Raw genomic sequence first — 22,753 nt, 5'->3', positions numbered from 1 at the left:
AGGTAATCAGAAAGATTTTCAGCCGCAATTGTAATAGCAAATCTATATTTATATCAGCAAAAACAGCGTATTCTAGGAGGCAGCTCTGAAGTTCGTGGGCTAGTAATTTTAGATTGCAATTTGTTTCTAATATTGCGAAAGCTGATAGACGATAGGTAGCTCTTAGCAGACGAAAAGGCTAGACAATCGGATCAATACATATACAAACACGAAAAAAATGAAAACTTATTTTTTCGCTAGCATTTTGACAAATTTTATCGCTGGCAAGTACTAATTGCACTGAATCTATGGTCAGAATGTATTAATTTACTCTCATTTATGCTAGCCTAAATAATTCAGGCTCTGCGTGAAGAATAGCGCAAATGGGAACTATTTAATTTTCTTTCACGGTATCATTAAGTGCAGTCTTGGAAATGGGGTATGGCCTGACAACAACAGCTACCCAGATAGAAGACGCAGAAAAGGGGCAGAAGTTCAGCGTCTTAATAATTAATTTCTCGACGCTTTTTTAATTGGAGCATTGTGTGGTCTACCAGTACGCAATACTAAATTTAATGAGCGTCTTGCTGTACAGGCGAACCAAGTTGCGATTCATAACTCACATATCAACTGAAGACTATTATACATTTTTGTATTAAGTACACATATAAAAACAGGGATGAAATACAACTTTGACTATTTTACAAAAATGGTACACAGGAGCTTCACGCTAACCGCATAGGCAGGCTGCAAATAAATGTTTCTTCTAACCATATTTTTTATACACTGCGCTTGTAGAAACACTGTAAATATCTATATATGTATTTAGAATAGTGTTAAATGTGTCACTCGATGTTGTGTTGTCGTTGATATTAGGGCCGAATAGACTTCGTCTCAATGGGCTATGCCGTATGTGATAATGAGCAAACATCGGCGCCTGATACCGCGTTAATTTTTTTCAAGTCACTAGGTTTTCACCTATTGAATTATTTTTAACTGTTGTAGTTGCTCAGACAATGAAGTCTCTGTCCGAAGGCCGAAAATTGTACAAAGGCTTTGGCCTACCCTCAGCGATGAGCTTGCACAAAAGCGCGGGCCTAGAATGTGTTACCTCGAAATCATGCCCTCTAATTGTAATTAAACGTAGAATCGGTTGTAGCATTGCGTTATGTTAAATGTAGGCCCAGAGTCTAGAAAAAGGCTACCAGTTCACCTCGAATGATTGGTCCTTCAACAATTCTACCCACGGGACGCTTTGCAACTACTACTAGAGGTTAGGATTTAGTTATTACAATTTTCACTTATAATTATTATTACAGTTATTTGCAATTACAGTTAGTCATTAAAAAATCTCTGGGAAAAGAAGAAAAATATGAATTAAAATTGATTAAAAATTAAGAACGTGACGTAGAAATAAATGACGGCGCGAAATCGTGAAGATAAGGTTGAAAGTTGAACGATGTTTAGCTCAAGTTGCTAGAAGTTAGAAAAAAAAAAAAAAGGTATTTTGACTTTTATAACTGGGCACCTTTGTGAAATCCGTTGCTATGATAAAATGGCTAAATCTATTAAATTCGCAAAGTGATTCAAAGCAATAGCAAAAAATAAATTCTGTTATGTAACCAGGTTACTAACAATCAACGTAAGCATTTACATAAAAACGGCAAGAAAAATACCCGGAAAACTACCATTAACATTTTATTGTTATTAGTCTCCCAACAGGTGTCACATTGTAAACACCATTTTGTTCCGTTTTTCCACATCGATAATGTCAATGGTCGCTACCGTCACCATAACATGATGAATGCAGGCAATACCGCTCAAATACGCCACAAGAAAAGATTCCGGCAAAATTAAAATTTAAGCTGACCATTGAAGAACAGCTGGCTGTGTTTGGGTACTAAGGATGGACGGTCCAGCAAGTATATTTTATGAATTTGCTTGACCGAGATATAAAGTTCTAGCTCCAGTGTGAGACTAGTAGTTCGTATAATTTATTCACGTATCAAATTTAGGTATTACAATTTATGCTACATACGAGATTAGAAACGTAAAAAAAAATGTTTTACATCTAATTGGGTGTCGACTTTTTTATTACGACGCCAGTAACACAGTGTGGGCATATAGTTTCTATAGGCAGATAAGAAATATAAGCGTTTTTAGAGGAAGACAGAGAATCATGGATTCTAAATCATCGTATATATGAGAAAGTGCCTTTCACACTGTGTTTTGAAGCATGCGCCGGCCAAAATAAACACGGGCACTACGTTTTTCCTGCAAATTTCGCCACGAAAACCAATGGGGAAACTACTAAGTGACATTTGACACTAAGCGCTTATAGGCAATCTGGAACAAGACCCATTTAAATTTTGCCGCGTATTCGTCTAAACAAATGTATAACGGTTCCACGCTAGAGTGTTTGTGTCGTAAGCGTGAGTGCATGTTTTCTCTACCACAGAACCTGGCACTAGCGGCATAGACTAGCCAAAAGATCAAAGCGAGTATTCATGTTGCGAAACTCCAATGGTCCTGAAATAGCCACTCTGCTTTACAGATTGTTTCAAAATGATACTTCTCGATAAATCTCGTCTACCAATAGGCTTTCAGAATAGTACTTAATTGTGAAATTGTTTTGCATCTAATTGGGTGTCGACTTTTTTTACTACGACGCCAGTAAATATATGTAGTAACACAGTGTGGGCATATATTTTCTATAGGTAGGCAACAAATTCGTCTGAAACACTTTTAGGCTATCTGGAAGTCATCTAGAAAAAGGGCTGACCTTTGCATAAAGTCAAAGTAGTTTTTAAACACTATTTTTATACTGAAATATATATATAAATAAAGGATTAATAAAACGATACTAGTTGCGTGAGTCGGCCTTGCGCTAATGGATTAATGACTACCTGTTATTCCTCTAAAGTAGAAAGCTTTAGGGGTGACAGGTAGTCGTCGTAATGTCTTCTGTTATTCCCATTCGTCTTCTGCTATATTTTGGCTTTTTCATTTCGTTAGCATCTCAACGTCTGCGCTACGCGCGAAAAACAGCTTTCGCTATGTTGTTGGCGTGTGCCATAACGAATGCAGCACAGTTTTGCCCCTATGAGCTGCCACGTCGGCTTCTACCGCTCATCACATCGACGTTCACGGTATACGGTCGGCTCCAGCGGTATAATCCAATCTCTCGTCGCAGCCTCTACAAACTCCACTCGCCCATTGCTATACAGTAGCTGCAGGGATTGGAGCACAGAGCGATGGCCAGCCGCTAGATCAGCTATTGTTGCGCTATTACACGGTACATACAGCACCAGCAAAGCTAGTGCTGGCAGCTGACTTCTGCCATATGCTGTTCCGCGATCCCCGCCACCTCCGGAGGTCGATAGATACCTGCGAGCGGCAGTAACCTGTGTGGCGGTGACGGCAGTCGTCGTGTGTAGCTCGTGTTTTCCCACAATAGCGGATCTGGCGCCAGTAGGCAGAGAAACTCTCCCCCCCTCCCACTCCAGTATATGTACTTGAATAAGCCCGTGTGTGGTGCCTAGCACACAGCCCAGAGTGTTTTTGGATTGTTCTTTTCTATTCACACGAGCATATACACACAGCATGTTTGACTACAGACTATAGGACCGGGTGGTCGAATACACGACGTCCATCCAACTGGCACTGCCAGAGTAGTGGCTCGTTGGAGAGTTGCTCAATTCTGTTATGGCTGTATCGGCGATGGATATCGGTGGAAGTTCCTGTCGGTGGTTTAATCAAGCGCTGCGACAGTAGACGGCCAGCCAGGCGATCAAACAGACGGACTATAAGTGATAGGCAGTGCCGAGTGACTTTGGCTTTTGCTGGTCCCGCTAGTGACTGTAGTAAACTGGTTCCACCGCCGATTTCAAATAGAATCCATTACGAAAATAGGGAAATTGGGATTGCAGCCGACAGGCGATGCAGCGGACGCGAGCGAACCACAGTATACCTCGTTCGCCTCGCAATCACCGTGCTCCTTCCAGGTTCCTTGCTGCTCCTAGCCGTCTGCACGTTAGCTACGTGAATTCCCGGCAGCTGGCTGTAGCAGCTCCTAGTAGCAGATGCGCCGTCGTAAGACCGAGGAGAACACAGTGAGATTGCCCGTACTCATTTATTTGCGGGCGGCAGCGACAGTGATACAAAGCTGACGGAGAATGCCGAGCAACGGCCCACTCAGGACAATGAACATTGGTTTTTGTAGGTTACTGTCATCGTTTTGATCCAACCTTTTTTGTTTTGTTCAGTGCAAAATACCGTCCGAAAAGACAGATAGTGACGCCAAATACTGGAGTTTTATTTCTATTTGAGGCAAATCGACGAAGCATCCTGCGACGGAATATTCACTGTGATAGTGGCTGCAAATAGATTATGGTCGTGTAGCACGTTTTGTGGGAAGTTTAGCAGCAAGCACGCGTTTATCCGAACGATCTATTACGCAGTGTTTGGCCAGTGGACACCTTCCTTCGTTAGAATTGCACCATTAACAACAGTATCTGTTTCTGTATAATAGCAGAGATTTGAAGTCAAGGCGGTGTTCCAGGAAGAGTAATGCTGAACAGCTTCCTGCACGCCAACTGGTACTAAAGCAGCCTGTTCTACGACATTTCTTGGTAAATACTACATTAATGCAGCAAGGGCGCTGCTTGAAACTACTCATTTGTATAAGTGTACGTTATAAGAAATCGTCAGCTGATAAATTCAAATGCTTGCACGGAGGGCTTCCGCGTGGGTATTAGTGCTACATACAAGTACAAACCAAGACAGCGTGCCTCACATTCATTTGCCCTTGAAATGCCCAACCGGTTTCCACCAACAACCGCGATTTATCGCCTCTGGAAAATGTGCCGCGACGCCTAGCTCCACATAAGAAGCATATTTACAGTGTTGGGTGAAGCCGGAGACGTGACCGATTTACGTGTGTTATCACTGACGTTCGTTGAAGCGAAATCAGGTGTTGTTTTTTTGTTTCGCTGGGCTTCAGATCTCGACGTTATTGGGCCGGGCTGTCTTGCTAATGGTCTTCACAAGCGGTGCGTATCGAAGCGGCACTCAGTGAAGTTGGCTAGCGAGCGAGCGGCGCCGGGAGGCCGCGTGAATGCCCTGGCGGTCCCCGGGCAGCTAGCCACTGTAGTGGCTCGACCATTTCTCAGGTGCGTCCACGTTCATCGATGCAACAGTCACCAGCATCGAAGTCCCTCGGCCGCCGGTCACCAGCGCCGAGACGTCGCCTAACGGTTCTCGCCAGTGGCTCCCACCAGCGTCATCGTCATAATCACAGCAGCATCGGCCACCACCACAACAACAACAACAACAACAACAACAACAACAATATAACCAGATATAACACATGTCTGTCCCTCTCAATCCACTGATGCGGTCATTACTGGCAACGACCATCGTATCGTGACAAAGGTCTGTTTTCGATCTAATCCAGGACCGGAAGGGCAGTAGCCGTCAAGAGGGGCGCCTACAATTTTACGTTAAATACAACCGGCAGGACAGGGCAAAGTACCCATACGAACGAGCAAGACACGAGCACTCGACGGGTCACAACGAAACATACCTGGCACTCAATTTAATTTTACGAAGTGCAGCTACTGATACGGACATCTTTGCCGAGCGGCAAAAGACGTAACAATAACAGCAGTCATAGCAGAAGTTTGCTCCCCTTTCCGAGATAATCATGGCCGCAGAATCGATAGCAGTAACAACGAGCTAGCTGTCCGCCGTAAAACAGAACAAGCAAAACATTCTTCTAGTCGATTCCGTATCGAATCATCGCACCCCAGTGGATAGCCCTATTCTGTACCAATATTCGAAACGTTACCGCAAAAAGCACAAAAAATGCTGGATGTACAAGCTAACTAGTCAGTGAATCGAACAGGGTTGGTCAAGTAACAATAACTAGTTCTCGCCTATAGTTGACGTACTGCGTACGTACAATTTATGCCGATATCTGTCACCATATGATATTGATATGGTTGATCACACAACACCCAAAAATGAATCATCTGTCATCAGCGTACGTGTCGTTATTGCGACCAATTTCTTTTCGTTTCTTCTAAGCTTCCATTAGTCGCCGTTAATCGTCGCCGGTATATCGACGATGATCCATTGAAAGCAGGTGTGGTTGTCCGATGACCAGCATCGATGGTGCATCCGTTTTTTTTGTCTTCGCCACTTAAGCTATGAACACAGCTGAAATTACTAGCGCTCATTGCTAGGCTGTACAACGACCCAGTTTGGCTAGAGCCAGGGGGTCGAGCCAGCAGACTACCACCAATCGTCATATAGACTCCTTTTCCCACCGTTGTACAAGCAATTTATTGCTCTACCACTAATTGGAAATCGCCAACGTAAGCTAGGATCGCGGCGTATTCACAGTTGCGACATTGTTTTTCTACTGTGGTTGTTCTTTTCTAGTGTCTTGGTTACAGCGAGCAGCAAAAGCTCCGCTAGAACTAAAGCGTCTGGAAGTATTGGAAAACCGCAACGAACACATTGCAAGTAATCGAAAGAAGAACGACAGTTGGCGTTCGGTGTAAAAACAATATGGCGACGCATAGATAACCGAAGAACAGCAGTAGGACGGGCCATTAATGTCTAGACTATATTATCGGTTTCTATCGTATAGCTTGATGTTACTCGTATGTAACTGTTTTTTTTTTTCGTTTTGTTTCCGATAACTATCCATTGTCGTCTGCTGACAGAAAATTGCCGCGAAAGTGAAAGCTGTAGCAGCCATAATCATGGTATTAGGTGCCCTCTCTAATCTTGGATATCGGTTCACTGTGTTACTTGTATGAAGCCATTCAATTAGCACTAAAGTATCCATCCGTCGTCTTTCATCCGCCATCGCCAGTTTCCTTTAGCTAGCTGGTTCAGGAGTTCGTCCTGAGCAAGCGACGACGCGATCTTATTGTTTTAGTCGCAGTTGGGTCCGCTAGTCGGAGACAATATTGCATACGAACCTCGGCATCCGTTTGCTACCACTCACTCCCTATACAGATTAATTGATAAAATAACGAAAAACTAGAGTGTACATTACCGATGTGCATTATACATGCAAGTCTACCCTTATATAACTCCCTCAATTAAGAAAAAGACGCTGGTTAGATGCGGAGGCAGGCTTTCAGCTTTATAAACACTTCGGTTCTTCAAGGACGCCTCGAATAAACGTAAGTGGAGGTTTCGTGTTGTCAATGATTGTCCCATTGAAATAAACTGCTATAGGTGAATTAGATACTTTTTCTATTTATAATTTAGATGATCACTGAGCTTTTTGTTTTATTATAGTCCCGATTCTTCCCCACTGCAGAGAGACAAGCCCGCATACATGTTACATATTTGAATGTAAAATATGCTATAGGTAAATTTTTAAGCGATGAATACTATTTAGTAGTAAAGCTACAACGAAGCACTAAAAATCACTGCCCGATTTTTCGTCCCGTATATTTTAGAAAGGTATTCAAACTTCTTGTTCGATTTAGGTACTCCTATTGGGAGTGAGTCGTCCGATTACGTTGATGTAGTGCCTAATAATGGCAGTATCAACCATTTGTTCGAAATAGAGGCATGGCTATGTTGTGGGTTGTCGTTGCATGGGCCTGCAGACGCCGTATGCTAACGCAGTCTACACGGTCGTGACATACACTATTTCGGATTGCAGGGTATTGTCTGTCCATAGAATCATAGATGGCATGACAAAGCTTTACGGTAGGCAGACGTTGGTCGCATGAACGTTGACAATAACATTTTCTCTATTACGCGGTTATTCGTAAAGAGGACCGTATGAAGACGCCGGCAGAACGTTTCTGTTGCAGTCAAGATCATCTTCCAGAGATGCGTGTTACCACATAACAACATAGTAGCTTGCATTTCTGTAAGCGGCCAGCCGCATTCGAGTATTCCTATGGGGATATTCTCTTTGAACAGCTACATAGAATTGTTATGTTTTTATTATTTAGAAGAAGAAGAAGAAGAAGAAGAAGAAGGAACAATCGTTCGCATGGATTTTAAAGAGAGATAGACCAAGAAATTCAAGTTTGCTGCTCCATTCGAAATTTATCATAGTGACCTCGTTTCCTCACTCTTCACGTCCTATATCGACCCAAAACACTCATTTCATAAAAACAATCGTTCAAACTACCGTACTTCTACGTGTTATATGAAAGATTTTTTAAACCGTCTGCAGGCGTTCGCGTGTCACAGTGTAGTTATGTTTTGTATATGTGCTGAATAATCCTGTCATTTGTGAGATGGGAAGTGAAGATAATGATGATTTCGTATAGCACAAATATTCATGTTATTTCGACAACGCTACCAATATAGAGAAGTTATAATAACTTTCACTCCGTTTTGTCCTTGCAGGTCTAAGATGATGCTACCCCTGCTTAGTGGTAAGGAAAATGATGCTCCGATAAACCGTTCTATTTTCATATGTATTTCAAATGTATGCTTATAATTATCACTTTACTATTGTAAGTTACCTTAAGTTTGTTTAGAACGATCTTTTAAATTACTTCTGCAGAGTTCATAAGCCTTAAGGCCTAGATAATAATAATAATAATAATAATAAGATAAGCTTGAATGGCCTAGCCGTTGTAATTTAGGTGTTCAAAGAAAGTTTCGACCGAAATTTTTCCGAAACAATACTTTACTAAGAAAGAAGAACCAGCTTCTAAACTTTAGGTTTCCAGTTAGTCTAGTTTGACAGGGTTCGTATACTATGAGCGATTACCGTAACAAAGCACTAATATTTACTAGAAGAACCGAAGTGCTCTCAAAGAAAGCGCGCTTTCTTTTCAAAGGTGTCTTTTCCTAGAATATAATGATATTCTAACTGACGATCTAGGATTAGAAGTTCAATGGTTGATTTATCAATCAGCTTAAAGGATCGATACAAATGATGATTGTTATATTGACACGGGGTAGCCCGTACAATTAATGCGGTTTCTTTCGAAAGTGAACCGAACCAATATGAGTAATATTGGCCGGCGCAGCAACACGTCAGCCCACAAAACTAACTGTTAACTTAAACTTATTTCAATGCGTTACGCAAAATATCATCAACTTCCAGTTGTACAAAGGGAAGGCACTTGTCAAATGGAAAGTTTGTCAGATGGCACCTCATCAGCGCATATTGAAATGGTTTTCTGCTAATATATATAAAGCTTCACAAACGGCTAACCTCGCGAGTACTTTCAGTAGTCACGATATGCCCATATTAGATTATTCATTGGCGATATTTTCACCAAGCAGTATTATAGCCTTAGTTTTTGATTTCTTGCCCTTCATGATAAGCACATACTTAGCAAAAGTAAACTTTTAGCAAAAGCTTAAACTTGGAGCCGGCGTCTTTACCCACATTCGAGTCTGACATGGAACATTGTCAACGCAACGCTACTTCTACATACGCGTGCACGTGTCCGCGCGAGAAAGAGCATAACCTTAGTAGTTCGCAAAGCACACGATCCTTACAGGGAGCTGCCCTATGCCAAACTAGTATTAAAAACGTCTCACTCTATGTGGAAATGGTCAAAAATAGATCATTAAATAGATAAATAAATAAACAACAGTCCCAGTTGCGGCTGGATACTGCGATCACAAGCTCTGCTTGTTCGTTTGAGTGCGTAGTTGAAGTATTCTTTGCCGCTTTTCCAAATGTGTTCAGACAGCGATAATAGTAATAAAATCTACTAATATGAGACCACATCGATCGGCACGTACCCCGCCGTAAACGAAACTGGAGATCCCAAGCTTCCGGCGTGGCCTTTCTGCGGTTCATCGTTTGTACAAGTTCAAAGTGTCGTTCTTATTTAATTAAACAAACGTCCAGTGTTAAGGCAACAAGCAACGTGTTCTAGTACCGATTTAGTTGTAAATATAACTCGAATTTACACTGCCGTTTTCTAAGCCAAGATCTGAGAAACTCATCGATATTTCTCGATGACTGTATAAGGAAAGCTCGTTATACTGAGACGCTGGCAAATTATTCGATTTGACAATATGGAAAAGTTCCCATGGATTACTCAATGCGATCATGCCTGTATGTGTTCTAATAATAATAAAACGTATGTGGGGGATATGGATGAGTATTCAGAAGCGATAAGCTAGAAAATTGGAATCCATAGCCATTTTTTAGCCATAAATTTCCTTGTAAATTGCGGCTGTGACAGTGGCTGAGAAACTGGATAGCTTTGACAATGAACAGTGTGCCGTAATACATCATTGTACGCATTTGATCCCTAACCTAAGCAGAATTACTATTTTTTTATTCTCATCCATGCTGGACGTATATAATGTACAAAGATATAGTATCGTGCGCTTTTGGATATAACCTCATAAATTCGCAAACGCCCTGCGGCCCAAGTGAAGATGATGAATGAGTTGAGAAATCAGTGGGCGCATGCTGCATTAAAGGCCTGAAAAGTTTTGATTCATTCGACGATTCGTGCCTGCCATCGTATACGATCATATCTTGGTGGGTTCCTTCTTGAGTAGATTTACAATCTACTCAAGGGGGAACACACGAGCGCGGCAATGTTTTGCTCGCTGGAGTCGATGTTGTTGATTGATGTGGACTTCCGCGACAGTGACGCTACCTTCTTATGCTCGTTACTCAGACAATTTTGATGACACAGAGCCTAGTTATATTGGAGCAAAATTTTATAGGGTGATAAGGTCGAGTATACTTAAACCTCAGAGTAGTTTTCATCTTACTTGAGAATTGCATCCGCAAGACACTTGTATGTATGACTATAGGCCTGTTAAGGTTCCCGAAAGTAAAATTAACGTTTCACCTACCCGGTCCATCTTGTGCGAGAATCTAATAACCCGTATATTCAGACATATACATATGTAAGATCAAGTAGTTCACCATTTGCGCCTACGAGACTAAGTAACTGGACATACAGATGGGCATTACTATGAAAATTTATGTAGAAATACACCAACCGAAATCTAATAGATTTCAACGATCCGCTAAACTCGCAACGTCTGATACTATCGAAACCTCTAAGTTGTTATATTGTGCTATAATTAGGGTATGGTCTTTTTCCTAGCTTGGCTCGTATTTTCTGAACCCGTCTCAATACAGTTACTTGCGTTTGTTACGCACGCTTGATGGTACATCGCTTAGCAAGAATATACAATATTCCTGTGTAAAAACGATGGCCAGGGTTGATGGTTGACATCGAAGTGGTCGTAGGCTTGGCCGAGTTATAGGAACAAATCAATTTTTTCAACTAAAGTAGTACCATTGAGTAAGTTGCTTACGATCAGTTAAGATTTAGCCTATCGTTCACGGTAAGCGAATATTCTAAGAACGCCAATGGCTATTTAAGAGCTATTTTTTCCGAAATTTAGCGTGTTTGTCCTTCGTGTTAGAATAAACTTTCAGAGCATTTATAAAATACTGTAGACGTGTTGATGTGTTTAATAAATGACGGTTTGTGTATTTATTGATACAGATACGGCGGACTCCTCGGAGGTCCTACGACGCCTTTCGCGTCAACTACAACGCGGTCACCCTGCTCACAAGGATATCCAACTACTACTCACAGTTTTGGACGACCCGCTTCTCAGAACTGTTTTACAAATCAAGGTAAACAGTGCGCTGGCGGCGGCAGAAGCAGTCTACAATCGTTGCACCCACTAAAGCCTGCGGATACGAAGCTCATGTATATCTCTAGAATAAATATGTCTTGCCTTGGTGATTTTGTTATGTTGGAACGCTTGTGACACAACTCTAAGAAGAAGAGTTACTTTGGACGGTCATTCCTCATACGCAGGATTGCTGACCTGTTTTTAGTGATACCCAGAACCAAAAAATTGTAAGGATCTGGTTAAACTAAAAAGCGGATTGTAACAAATTTTTTTCTTTTTTTATACAGCTCACGAAGCTTTTAAGCCTCTTGAGCCAGCCGTTTCTGGGTCGGGTATCTCAATCGACAAATGTAATTGAAACTAGTGGTTTACTGTTTGAGGTTATTTGATTCAGCATGATTTTTGAAAGGAGTGATTTTTTAAATCATTTTTGAAAGGAATGATTAAAAGAAAAATTATAAATGGTTCCATTACCATAGGAAACGGTGCATGTCCGAGCTGATTTTTTCCAAATTCACATCCTACACATTTTTTTTCTACGCATTTCGTGCATAATCGTCACTCCCGTATTATTTCCTCCGCAGGCCATCAATAGCTATTTTTTTTTTCGGATTCCTGCTTCATATTTCCACCCAGAACTCGCTGGATGACCTGAAGGTGCTGGTGCACAAGCATCCCTCGATTCTTCCGCGAGACTTCGACATTGCACGTGACGGCACCCTCGACTATCGCTGCGATACCGAGGATAACACCCAGAATGGCTCAAGCAACAACAATCCATTGGGTGCGGCCAGTAGTAATGGGCCAGCATCAGTGGTGGGCGGGGGCACATCCGTGGGGCACCGTTTAAGCGGCAGCCGCCCTCATTCACAGCCATCGCTGCATCACCAACAACATTCACACTCACATCATCAGTCTCACCATCATCATCATCATGGTCGGGGAGACGTCCTGCACGGACAACAACAGGGTGCCAATTATAGTGGTCTTCAGGTAGGAAAAGAGACAGGCGTTAACTTTCATATCATCAAGTCTATTCACGGTAGATTTTTGCAGGTATAATAACGACACAACATGTTGTTGTCGTTGCTTCTGCGACAATGGCTTCCCAGAGCGGAGCATCGAAGAGGAGATCTATAAGTGCGGTATTAAGTGTTGGTCGGATAGGACAATATTACGCTTGGGTCCCGCCGTCCTTTGGAGAGAGAACGGTGTCATTTTGATCGTAGAAAGTGCTTTAGGCTTGTCTCATCATATCGCAATGTGCACGCGGTTTCATATGTTTTTATCTAAGTCACGATGTATGGGCATGGAGAATCATTCTTAACAGAAGTCAACCGTTTCGTACGGGCCGCTAATAGCAAAATGGCTTTGAGTTGAGTCTTAACCCGTTCAAAGAGACATGGGGTAGTAAAATCGCACCTATAAAAGGAAGGAGAAATAAGAAAAGGAATAAACTTGATTATTCTTGGAGAATTGTTGAGTGCAGTTGAATTGTTTATGCTAGCGCTTATTGAATATTATTCTTACTGTCTTACTGAAACACTTGAATTTTGCGTTTAACGTGTTTTTTTTAGAGTTTTGATGAAGGATCTGGGGAGCGCTTTCTAGCGGTTGAATTGATGGCTGCTCCACTAGCTTCGATTGGCGATGGACAACAGCCTGGCTTTGGAGGCCTTGGCCTAACCATCGTTCCTTTGACCGGCGAGGACGGCGACACGCATTTCTACATAAAGCACATCCATCCCGATGGCGTAGCACACAGGTTAGTAGACTAAAACCCACTAGCAATGATAAAAATGATAAGCCATAGTTACGAAACAGCGAATAAGCAGAAGCCGTATACAAGGAGCAGCGTGCAATGCATATTCAAGTGTACGATGCAGCCAATATAGCTCAGTTGAGAATTTAGGGTAAAGGATTATCAGTTAGCCACCTATTTACTGCTGATCCGTTGAAGCGATCTTTGCGTATTTGCCCATTGGCCTTCGTCTGCAATTCATTCCGTTACGCCTTTCAATGCATTGGTGCTATTTGGGTACCTTAAGGATGAAGTTTTTGTCGTCCTCGATCTCCTTTGTTATGTTGCAATTTTCATTGCAACCTACACTTTTTTATGTTTTCAAATCGCGCCGGCTATCGTCCTGACGGCGAATATTTGTTTATCATATTTAATACAGAAATCGTCGGGATCTACCGTTAAGTTTCACTTTGTAGGGACATTCAGCCTGATGACAGTGGGAATTGGCCATCAGAACCCGTAGTCTCGGACCCAATCGGCACGCGCCCGATCAGACAGGTTGTGCTAAAGAAAACTGCTGCGGCTGTCCTCGAAATCATCCTCTGCGTTAGCGCTAGTAAAAAAAACAAATAGAAACGATTGCGTCGTCTGGGGGGACGGTCAATCGACTCGCTGTTATAAGTACAATTAAATATCACTATAAAGTAGATCATTTAATAAGCACGCTACGTATTCAGTAAGCTATCGAGTGCTTGTTGTATACAGCTATAGGAAATGTCTTCTTCTACGAACCGTACGGTAGATCGAGACGAGCATTTAAGAGCTGCTAACGTCATGGAAGACACAGCTCTGCAAGCTAAGTTGGGAAAATCGAAGTTCTGACGGTACAATCGAAATGTACGACGTGCAGCACGAGTCGAACGCTAGGCATACTAGCATATCCGAGCATATTAACGATTTAGACATGCACGTGTATCTTTCTAAAAAAGCTATAAAACAACTGACCTTATTTATATAGGGATACTGTGCGAAATGTATTTATGAACGCTTAACAAGTGAGCAATGGGACTGTATGAAGCAATATTCCCATGTTTGTGATCGAAAGGTACAGAATCTTCGCACTTAAAGGCAGAAAGGGTTTTTGCATGGTGTATGCCGTTTCCGTATAGACAATTTTTGTGCGATGATGTTGATACTGATGGCCTCTAGTCAGGCGAAATATGCCTACGGTAAAAGGGTGCGGCTTTGTTAAAGTAGATATCGGACAGTTCTATCTACCGGTGAGACGACCAACTGCGAATAGGCAGATCGAAACATCCAAAAAATAATGAAATGAGCCCAAGTGAGCAAGTAGATGCAATAGGTTGCCATTTGCACCCGGAGCTGTTTCATATGCGATCGCTTGCTGTGAACATTCGAGAAGATATTCCAGCTCACAGTGTACTATAGGTTTCGAAATTCGGTTATCTGAATGCCCCATCGAAAAATATTCTAAGTCTTATTGGCGAGGCGCCAGCACGACTAAGTTGATAACTTCGTCATAATGGCTTACCACAAACGCATTTTACGTTTATGGTGAACTTTTAACCGTCCAACCTCAAACGCTAAGCTATTTATGTAACCACCGTAGCAAATTTGCTTCCGCGAAGATGCCCCTAACTGGTGGCTGTAAAAATTCACTCCTCCTTCGACTACAGTGCTTAGTAATAACAATAGTAACAAGCTAGAGGTTTGAACGACCTTAGTCGATATGGCACTTTCCCTCGTTACTTCAAATAACGCTTTACTTTAAACGAATGCACACATCTTCTAGTCAAATGATATTTGAGCTTTGAAACTGTGCCTATGGAAAGGGCACATCTGAACTGGGCCCAAAAACCAATCGAAAGGTCTTCTTGTCCCTTCACGGCCAGAGAGAGTCTTAGACCAGCAACATAACTCTTGCTTTACTTTACTTTACAGCCTTACTACCATTCGTATTAGTTTGACGCTAAGTTCCTTCCAACTTTACTACTATGCATATGCATAATAATCCTCCTGATGCGAGCGCCGCAAAAAAGCGCACTAGTTTGGAGTTTGAGGTTTTCGGCATTTATTACCTTTCTGTATGATAATTGTTATATAAAAATAGAATGATGCAACTTTTTTTTATACGGGACACAAACCTCTTGGAGCAAGCCCACGGCAAGACCTGGTGTTGTCCTTAGATTTTAGACGGATGGATCCGGCCCAGGTAATACTGTCCAGTGTTTGACGAGCCAGCCCAAGGCGGAAGGCAACCATCATCCAACAAGAAATATACTATATCGTGAACTAACGTTCACTTGGGAAAAGAATAATGGCAGAACGAATTGATCTGATCTGATCTACTCCAGCGGAAAGAAGGGACAAAGGTGAAGAACGGAATAGGATAAAATGCAAAAAGGAAAGCGTCAAGCGCCGCGCAACTGGGTGAACAAGATATTCCGTTTCTTATTTTACATATGCTTCTTCTATCAGTACGTCGCCTCCTTGTAGGACTGCGCTGTACAGTAAGGCCCCGTAGCAACTATTGTGGCAGGCAAAGCAGGCCTCTGACAATAGCCCTACGACACAGAAAGATGGCGTGCAAGCATTCTAGGTGCCTAAACGAGTGTGGAAGAATGACGATTTAACTTCAGAGGAGGGCGAATGATATGGCGGTTAACGATCGGCAAACCGGAAAGGATTTGTTTGTGGTAGCGGCGCGTATGAAAGGAGGCACGCGCAGGTATTTGTAATGCTTTGTATGTACATACATATTCGGCGGTTCTTCTGCTGCGTGCCACTTCTGTCTCCTCTGTAGCGCCATAATTAAGAAGCTATTAGCCCTTCGTGCATCGCTTCTGATTTAACAATGCGCGAATATGCGCAACAAGAATATAACAAAGAAATTGTATTTCTTTTTTATTTTTTTTCATTTTGGCATCGAAATATATGATTTGCCATATACTGCTTGTACAAGCCATGTGTATATATAGGGCAGTGATCCCAATGTTATTGCGCAAGTAAAAAATGCCCTGTACTCCCTGAAGCTTCCATGAGGTGGCTGTAAATTTCAGGCTGAATTAGTTAAGACTAGGCCGCTTGATCCATAACGGAGTTTAAGATATATAGTTTGACAGTAACGTTCATATTTAGTCACTTTATTTAGTTTTTCAGAGGATTCACTACGGATTACTCGGTTTGATTTTTCGTCAATTCGGCCTTGCAAGCTGCAACAAAAGCTAGCTATATAGTCGATATAAACTTAATAGCATTATTCCTAACGCTGGGATACGTTCGTCAGGAATACTTGACAGTATAACATACGGCAGTGACGTCGTGATTCCTGCTGCCTAGATAGGTACCATTTTCATCTTCGACGTACGCCCTCTTCCTATGTCGCATACATAGTTGTAGGCTGGCTAACACTGCTATCAGAAACTGAGGGCTAGGGCAGCACCTGCCATTGCCAAGCTCTTGTGGAGCCCTTATTACAATGTACTGACATCTACGAGAATGGCCGCTTAACGTACGGTACCGTGTTCCAAAAGCCGGCAGCCATTTTATTATACTCTTAAGGAGTAGATTTTTATATTGTCAATGAAAGTTGTTATTTGATTTGTTGAAGGGCACTCTTTGTGGACTTCGTGCATTTTGAATGCGCCTAGTTTTTTTTTTTGTTCATGTAAGACCTAAACAAGGTCAGCTTTCTTTCTTTCTTCGTACTTTCAGCTCCTACCTTCAGAATTAAGAACTTGATATTTAGGCCTTGTAGGGCGTCCCTGTTGAGATCAGGTACGAGCATCTGCGATATTTTATCGGAAGCGAATGCCACTTACTGCAAGAACTACATCGAGGCAAGGTCTGTTAAATTAGCGTAAAGTCCATTCGTTTGTGAGCAAACCAAGGAGGAGCGGTAATGGTTTACTCTTCCAGTCCGCAATGGCTGCCGAATGTCTTTTCCGCTTGCTTAAAGATTATCGCAGTAACAATGAAATTCTGCGTCAACACACACACATATACACACTTCGAATTCAAGCTTAATGCCCCTCAGCTGTCCCTTTTCCCGGTCATATTCTGAAAGGTTTTTGGCTATTCTTTGTTCGAGTGACGGTAACAGGGCATGGCACACGGGGCTAGAGACTAGCAAGGCAGTATAATGCGGAATGTTGTTAGATCTATTTCGTTTCATTTGCGTGATAGGATTTTTGCCCGGCCCAACCCAAACGCTGTAGTGCACAAATCTTGACTGATCTATCTACCGACCGAGCTATCTACGTAGAACGGCGAAGTAAGGTTCATCTGCGATTTGAAAAAAAAAAAGAAAACACTAGCGCTCTTTTCTAGACTGAGTTTCGACTTACGCCCTAGTTACCAACATTAATAGCAGCAAAACCGCCATAGTAACCTCCAGCTGCTGTTACTACTGATCTATGCGCGTGTGTAGAGTCTTGTGTGAACATAGAATGGGTTAAATTCTGTAGCTTTTTGCAGTAAATAGCAGTTTGACATGAAGATCTGTTGCAGAGTTGGCTGACTTTACAGACGCTGGATAAGATAACAACAACACAGACAGCCGTGCACCTGCATGAAACGAAGGTTAGAAGACGCTCTATTACGAATGATTACATTTTAGTCAATTATTACCTTTTCACTTGTCTGCCGTCCCGTTAAATTTTCACTCACATAAATAGTAACAGTCTTCTTTTTTCTGTGCATCCCTTTCTGTGCGCTTCTCAGAACTTTCCCTGTTGATAATCACCCTGTCCGGTTCAGAAAATCTGCTTTTCAATTTGGCCTCTCCGCTGCTATCTTTTGCTGACCCCACATGAATAGACGTTTGCTAAAGCTTCTGTGCCATCTTGACTCTATATTAGTAGTGTCTTCAATCGGTTTACCTCACGTATGCGGATATGGCCACGATAATAGTTTTCCGTTAGCTAAAACTTTTTCCCAAAAAAATTACTTGAGATCCCTATTGTCAATTACCTAAAGTGAGAAAGAACTACCTACCAGGATAATTCCTCTGTCACTCTCTCAAGTCTCCATTCTTGTGAACTTTATCAAGTTCAAGTTATCCCCGTTATTAATCCTTCACATCATCAGTTATCGTAGGCTACTAAATGTTAGGTAATTTAAGTTTGGGAACTTCCTTCCGTGCTAGTTTCATTGATACCGTCATTGATAAGAAGTGTTTTAACACTGGAATACTGATGCGCATTAAACTGGGCTAATCAGATGTTGGACATTTCTGTAGCAATCATTGGGAACTTTTTCAGTGATCACCAATTATCTCAATGTTTTGAATTTTACGTACTATACTGCCGTTAAGAAGCTCTTCACATTCCCGTCAATAGAATCCGTGTTAGCAAATATTGTATCTGCTTTTCTATGAACGTCTATGTTCAATATGTTCTCCTTCCTTTGCTTATGGCAGTCTAGAGCAACGCTAGAGTTTTATGCCGCGGTACGAATTCTCGCAGTAATTACAGTGTTTTGCTCCTAGGAGTCTAGGAGACTCTCTTCGTAGCACGTTCAGTTGCATGCGCATGTTAAATTCAGACGTGGCGCTCGAGACTAAATTGGAGTACGGTAGGAGCCATTGTTTGCAGCTTCCATCATTCTAAGCTCAAGTCCTGAAGACCACAGCCGTATGGGCTGAAGGCCTGTATAGAAGTCAGCAATCGTCGCTGTGTGAAGAGAGAGGTTTCTTCATGTACCTAGTTTCCTACTCCCTTTGCTTGCGCTATTCTAAAATGATCCTAATACAGAGTACCACGAGGTCCTATGGTCATTTAGTCTGTCGCTTTACGTCATCATGGACTTGTGCATATAAATACATAATTCGACGTAAAAACAATGTAGCGTGAAAAATTTGTTGCACGTTCACTTTTAGAGACCCATTTCTTCCCGTCCTCAGATAAAGGCACACGGTAGCTAATTACTTTACGAGACCTCAATGTCGTGTTCCGCGTGCAAGCCCTCGCGTTGACAACGGTACATACTCCTTGTCGCCAAACTCCACTGCAATCTAAAAGGGACCCGCTTGCGTATGCCTTCAAGAACGCGGCAGGTAGTCACAGAGTTGTAATCGTATAGTGAAATGGACGGCAGCAGTAGCGGCAGAATCCATAGCATCTTTTTCAGGAGCGGCATTTGGGGCCCTAGAATGAGATCCTCTCGCTCCACTATGGCAGACCCTCCTTCCCTTCTCCTGACCTGTCAGTGTCGACTGCCTGATAGGCTGAGGACGGTTATGTTAGTAACAGCGGCGGTGGCTCGTGTGTAGAACCGTAGGCCTTCGTAGAATGGCTTTTTTCTGGTTGCGCAGAACGGCTGCTAGAGATTTCAAGCAAGTGGATGCACTGTCACCCATCCGATAACGGCCTGAGCGTCAACAGCAGCCGAAGTAGCAGCTTTCGAGTCTGAGAGACTAAGTTAGTCAAAGGAAAGACGCGAGCGATACAGTAAATAGCAGCAAATAGTAGAAAAGACGGAAGAAAATAGACAGGGAAGTTGAATTAGCCGTAAACTGATTCAGCTATTAAAAAGTCGAAGTTCGTTTGCGAGACTGAACTAAATGAAGCGTTAGGATTGAAGTGACGTCAGAGGACTTTTGCAACGAAGTGTGCATTTAGAAGTGTGTGTACACGGCTTGCGTGTCACGCGTTCGGAGTCAGATGTGGCCGGCCGTTTAAATCTTTCCTATAATGTCTATCTGTGGTAGCCGTTCTTCAGCAGTTCCAGACATAAATTTTGAAACACTTAAATCAGTCATCGTTCTACCTACGCCAACTAGCCAGTGTTTTGAACAAGATACACCACGATACAATGTCGAAAATAGACAAAGGGGACGCAAGCCAGTCTAATCAGACAGACGGTCCTAGTGCCATTTGTTCTAACTTGTGGGTGCCATATATCGTCAGGAAAGAGAGGTAGTAATTTTTATTTTAGAAGAACGCAGCGCCAAAGCAAATTCGATCGTCAAAAAACAACTGCTTTGTTGCATAAAGTTGTGACAATATTGATGCCACCTCTCAACTCCTAGCAGTAAATGGGTCCATCTGTGCTTCTATCTCTATAGTGTTAAACACTGCAAAACAGCTTAATAACATGATGGGATGATATTGAGAAATGATCTACGCAAGATCGGTATTATCTTTTCCAAAGGGATCTGTGTTACTATGTTGAAATTCAAAACAAAGTATAGCAGAAGTGTCCAACGTCAACAGCATAAACACTTGGCAACATAAGTAACACCCATTACCAAACAGCGGAATTGCTGCTTAAGGCGACAGCTATCCCCTACCCCTTGTTCTTTAAGAACACAACGCTAACATCGATTGTACTAACAGCCGTTTAAATCCGGCTGCAGCTCGAACCATCACTGAAGCAGCCCATCTTATGGCAGGACAAGTGCCAACGACACCATTTTTTGCGGTCGTCAGAACTATGTTACTACGCGATTAATAATCGAATCATATTATATATATATATATATATTTATACCAGATCCATTAAGTGGTCTCAGTTAGTCGCGGCCTTACACCTGTACATTGGCAACAGTTGCAACTTTTTGTAAGCGTTGTTGTGTGTATGTTAACTTAACTCAGTAACAGTTGACTAAGTTATAAATGATCGATATCCGAGGGATCGTTTCTTCTGTCTGTATGTCTTCTATCAGCTATATATCAAATATGTACACAAAATGTACACGGGCATTGTCAATAACAATAATGTATACATTCGTTTATCCATCCAGCCGTGCCTATAAGCTTCCACTCGTCCGAGCGTTGCGGGGATATTAATCAGTTTTACGTTTCCGGCCTCATATTGTAAGACGAATCAATAACGTCGACTTCCAATACTCAACATACATTCCGGCAACGACGGTTCTGCTTCAGCTGAGTTCGCAATCGTAGCAGTGAGCGACTTTGATGTCCTGTGCCTGTGCCGGTGTCCTAGGCCATCCGTCAAACTTTTGGGTAACCCCCGTAAACGTGAAGCGTACTAAGGACTAGCAGCAAGATAGCAGAAGCCAACAGCTGTCGCCTCATAATCAACAACTGTAGATACCAAAGTTTTCATGTAACTATGTAAACGAGGCAATGCGGAATAGTAAAAGAGCAAACACACATGTAAAAGATGTAAAGAAGCTAATGTAAAAGTCTTTTATAGAGAAGACCATCTGCAGAAAATCATCGACTGTACAAATCGTTGTAGGAGAGCACTGTGATAGAAAAGCCGACAACTGCCAAACACGCCCACACAAAAGTTGTTCAAGAGACGAAGACCATTGTGACGAGAGACCGAAATGGAAAACTAAACGCGACTGAAATCGAATTTATCGTAGTGAAGATTTGCCACTGTCGAAGGCCACGGTAACCGTAATACCGGGAGTGTCAATTTGAAATCGATCCAAACTAGGAATTCTTATGAGTCAACTGTCATGTGCAGGTACGCATGCGGTGGGTAATGATCGAACCCGTAATCTAAAACTATATACTTGTGTATTAATGAAAGCTACGTAGAAATCGGCAAGAGTATGCTATTGTCCAATGGGGATCTTCCCTAACATCTGGATTATTCATTAGGAATGACAATAACCTTAGCGATAGTTTTCGAAAAGTTCCTTTTCTGTTACCACTCCTTTACGTATCGAACTTCGCAACAAACTTAGACGCTCGTCAACAGTCTTATGAGCAACGAATCTTTAGGTTCGAGGGTTTAGACAGAACACGACGAGCTCCCTCTGTGCAAATAACGCCCATTTGCATTATGTTAATACGAACAGGGTACGGGTACGGAAATAAAGTACAAAGCTAACCGAACGGCTTTCTTTACTCCTACTTGTGCCTAATGAAGAAATTGATTACAGTTTATTTAGTTAAGAGCACCATTGCTTTGGTCAAAGCTAAATAAGCATCTTTATTGTCTTTTTGCCTCGTTGTCGTCGTCGTCGTCCTCATCAGTGCGGCCGTCATCATGATCTCGTAAACGAACCAGTCCTTTCCGGACGCGGCCGTTAAGAGTAATAAGACCACCTACTTTCATGGAAAGGGTATGGAAATGGTGATAGCACACAGAGCACAAAAGGGATAGAGACGGCGAGTACTACAGCGAGAATCGGTTACGCGTTCCTGTTCGGTACTACTGCGCCTATTACGCGCGCCTTGACACGATAAGAACGTTGCCTTTCTTCCGCGTCGTTACTTCTGCAAATGCTGTGTTATGCAATTGAAGGCTTCGATGTCCTCGATGCTGTTCCTCCATACGAATGCGAGCTTGTGCGTGCGCGTCTGTTGAGGCCTGACGCTTTCCCTTCCGCTGTAGCACAAAATCGTGATACGTATGAACAGGGAGAGGAAAGGAGACCGTAGTTGTTGCAGTGTTCGGCTGACG

At 42.3% G+C, this 22,753-nt stretch overlaps 1 protein-coding gene across 6 annotated transcripts in view; it reads left to right on the top strand.

Moving 5' to 3' along the window:
- Positions 1–1,662: 1,662 nt before the first annotated feature.
- LOC111259243 (patj homolog) overlaps positions 1,663–22,753 on the top strand; it is a 53,710-nt gene continuing 32,619 nt past the window's right edge. Inside the window, exons 1-6 of one of the 6 annotated variants that reach the window (XM_022831094.2) lie at positions 1,663–4,610; positions 6,711–7,178; positions 8,371–8,399; positions 11,472–11,605; positions 12,244–12,600; positions 13,185–13,372. In XM_022831094.2, coding sequence (XP_022686829.1) covers positions 8,378–8,399; positions 11,472–11,605; positions 12,244–12,600; positions 13,185–13,372 — 701 coding nt within the window. In that variant the 5' untranslated portion in view covers positions 1,663–4,610; positions 6,711–7,178; positions 8,371–8,377. Of the gene's footprint in view, positions 7,179–7,447; positions 7,465–7,652; positions 7,671–8,370; positions 8,400–11,471; positions 11,606–12,243; positions 12,601–13,184; positions 13,373–17,932; positions 17,951–22,753 lie in introns of those variants that run through there. The other 5 variants (XM_022831093.2, XM_086967816.1, XM_086967818.1 and 2 more) reach the window with 5 other exon arrangements.

Source organism: Varroa jacobsoni, unplaced genomic scaffold, assembly GCF_002532875.2.
Source record: "Varroa jacobsoni isolate VJ856 unplaced genomic scaffold, vjacob_1.0 scaffold_311, whole genome shotgun sequence".
Classification (NCBI taxonomy): Eukaryota; Metazoa; Arthropoda; class Arachnida; order Mesostigmata; family Varroidae; genus Varroa; species Varroa jacobsoni.
This window is presented reverse-complemented; position numbering and strand designations above follow the sequence as displayed.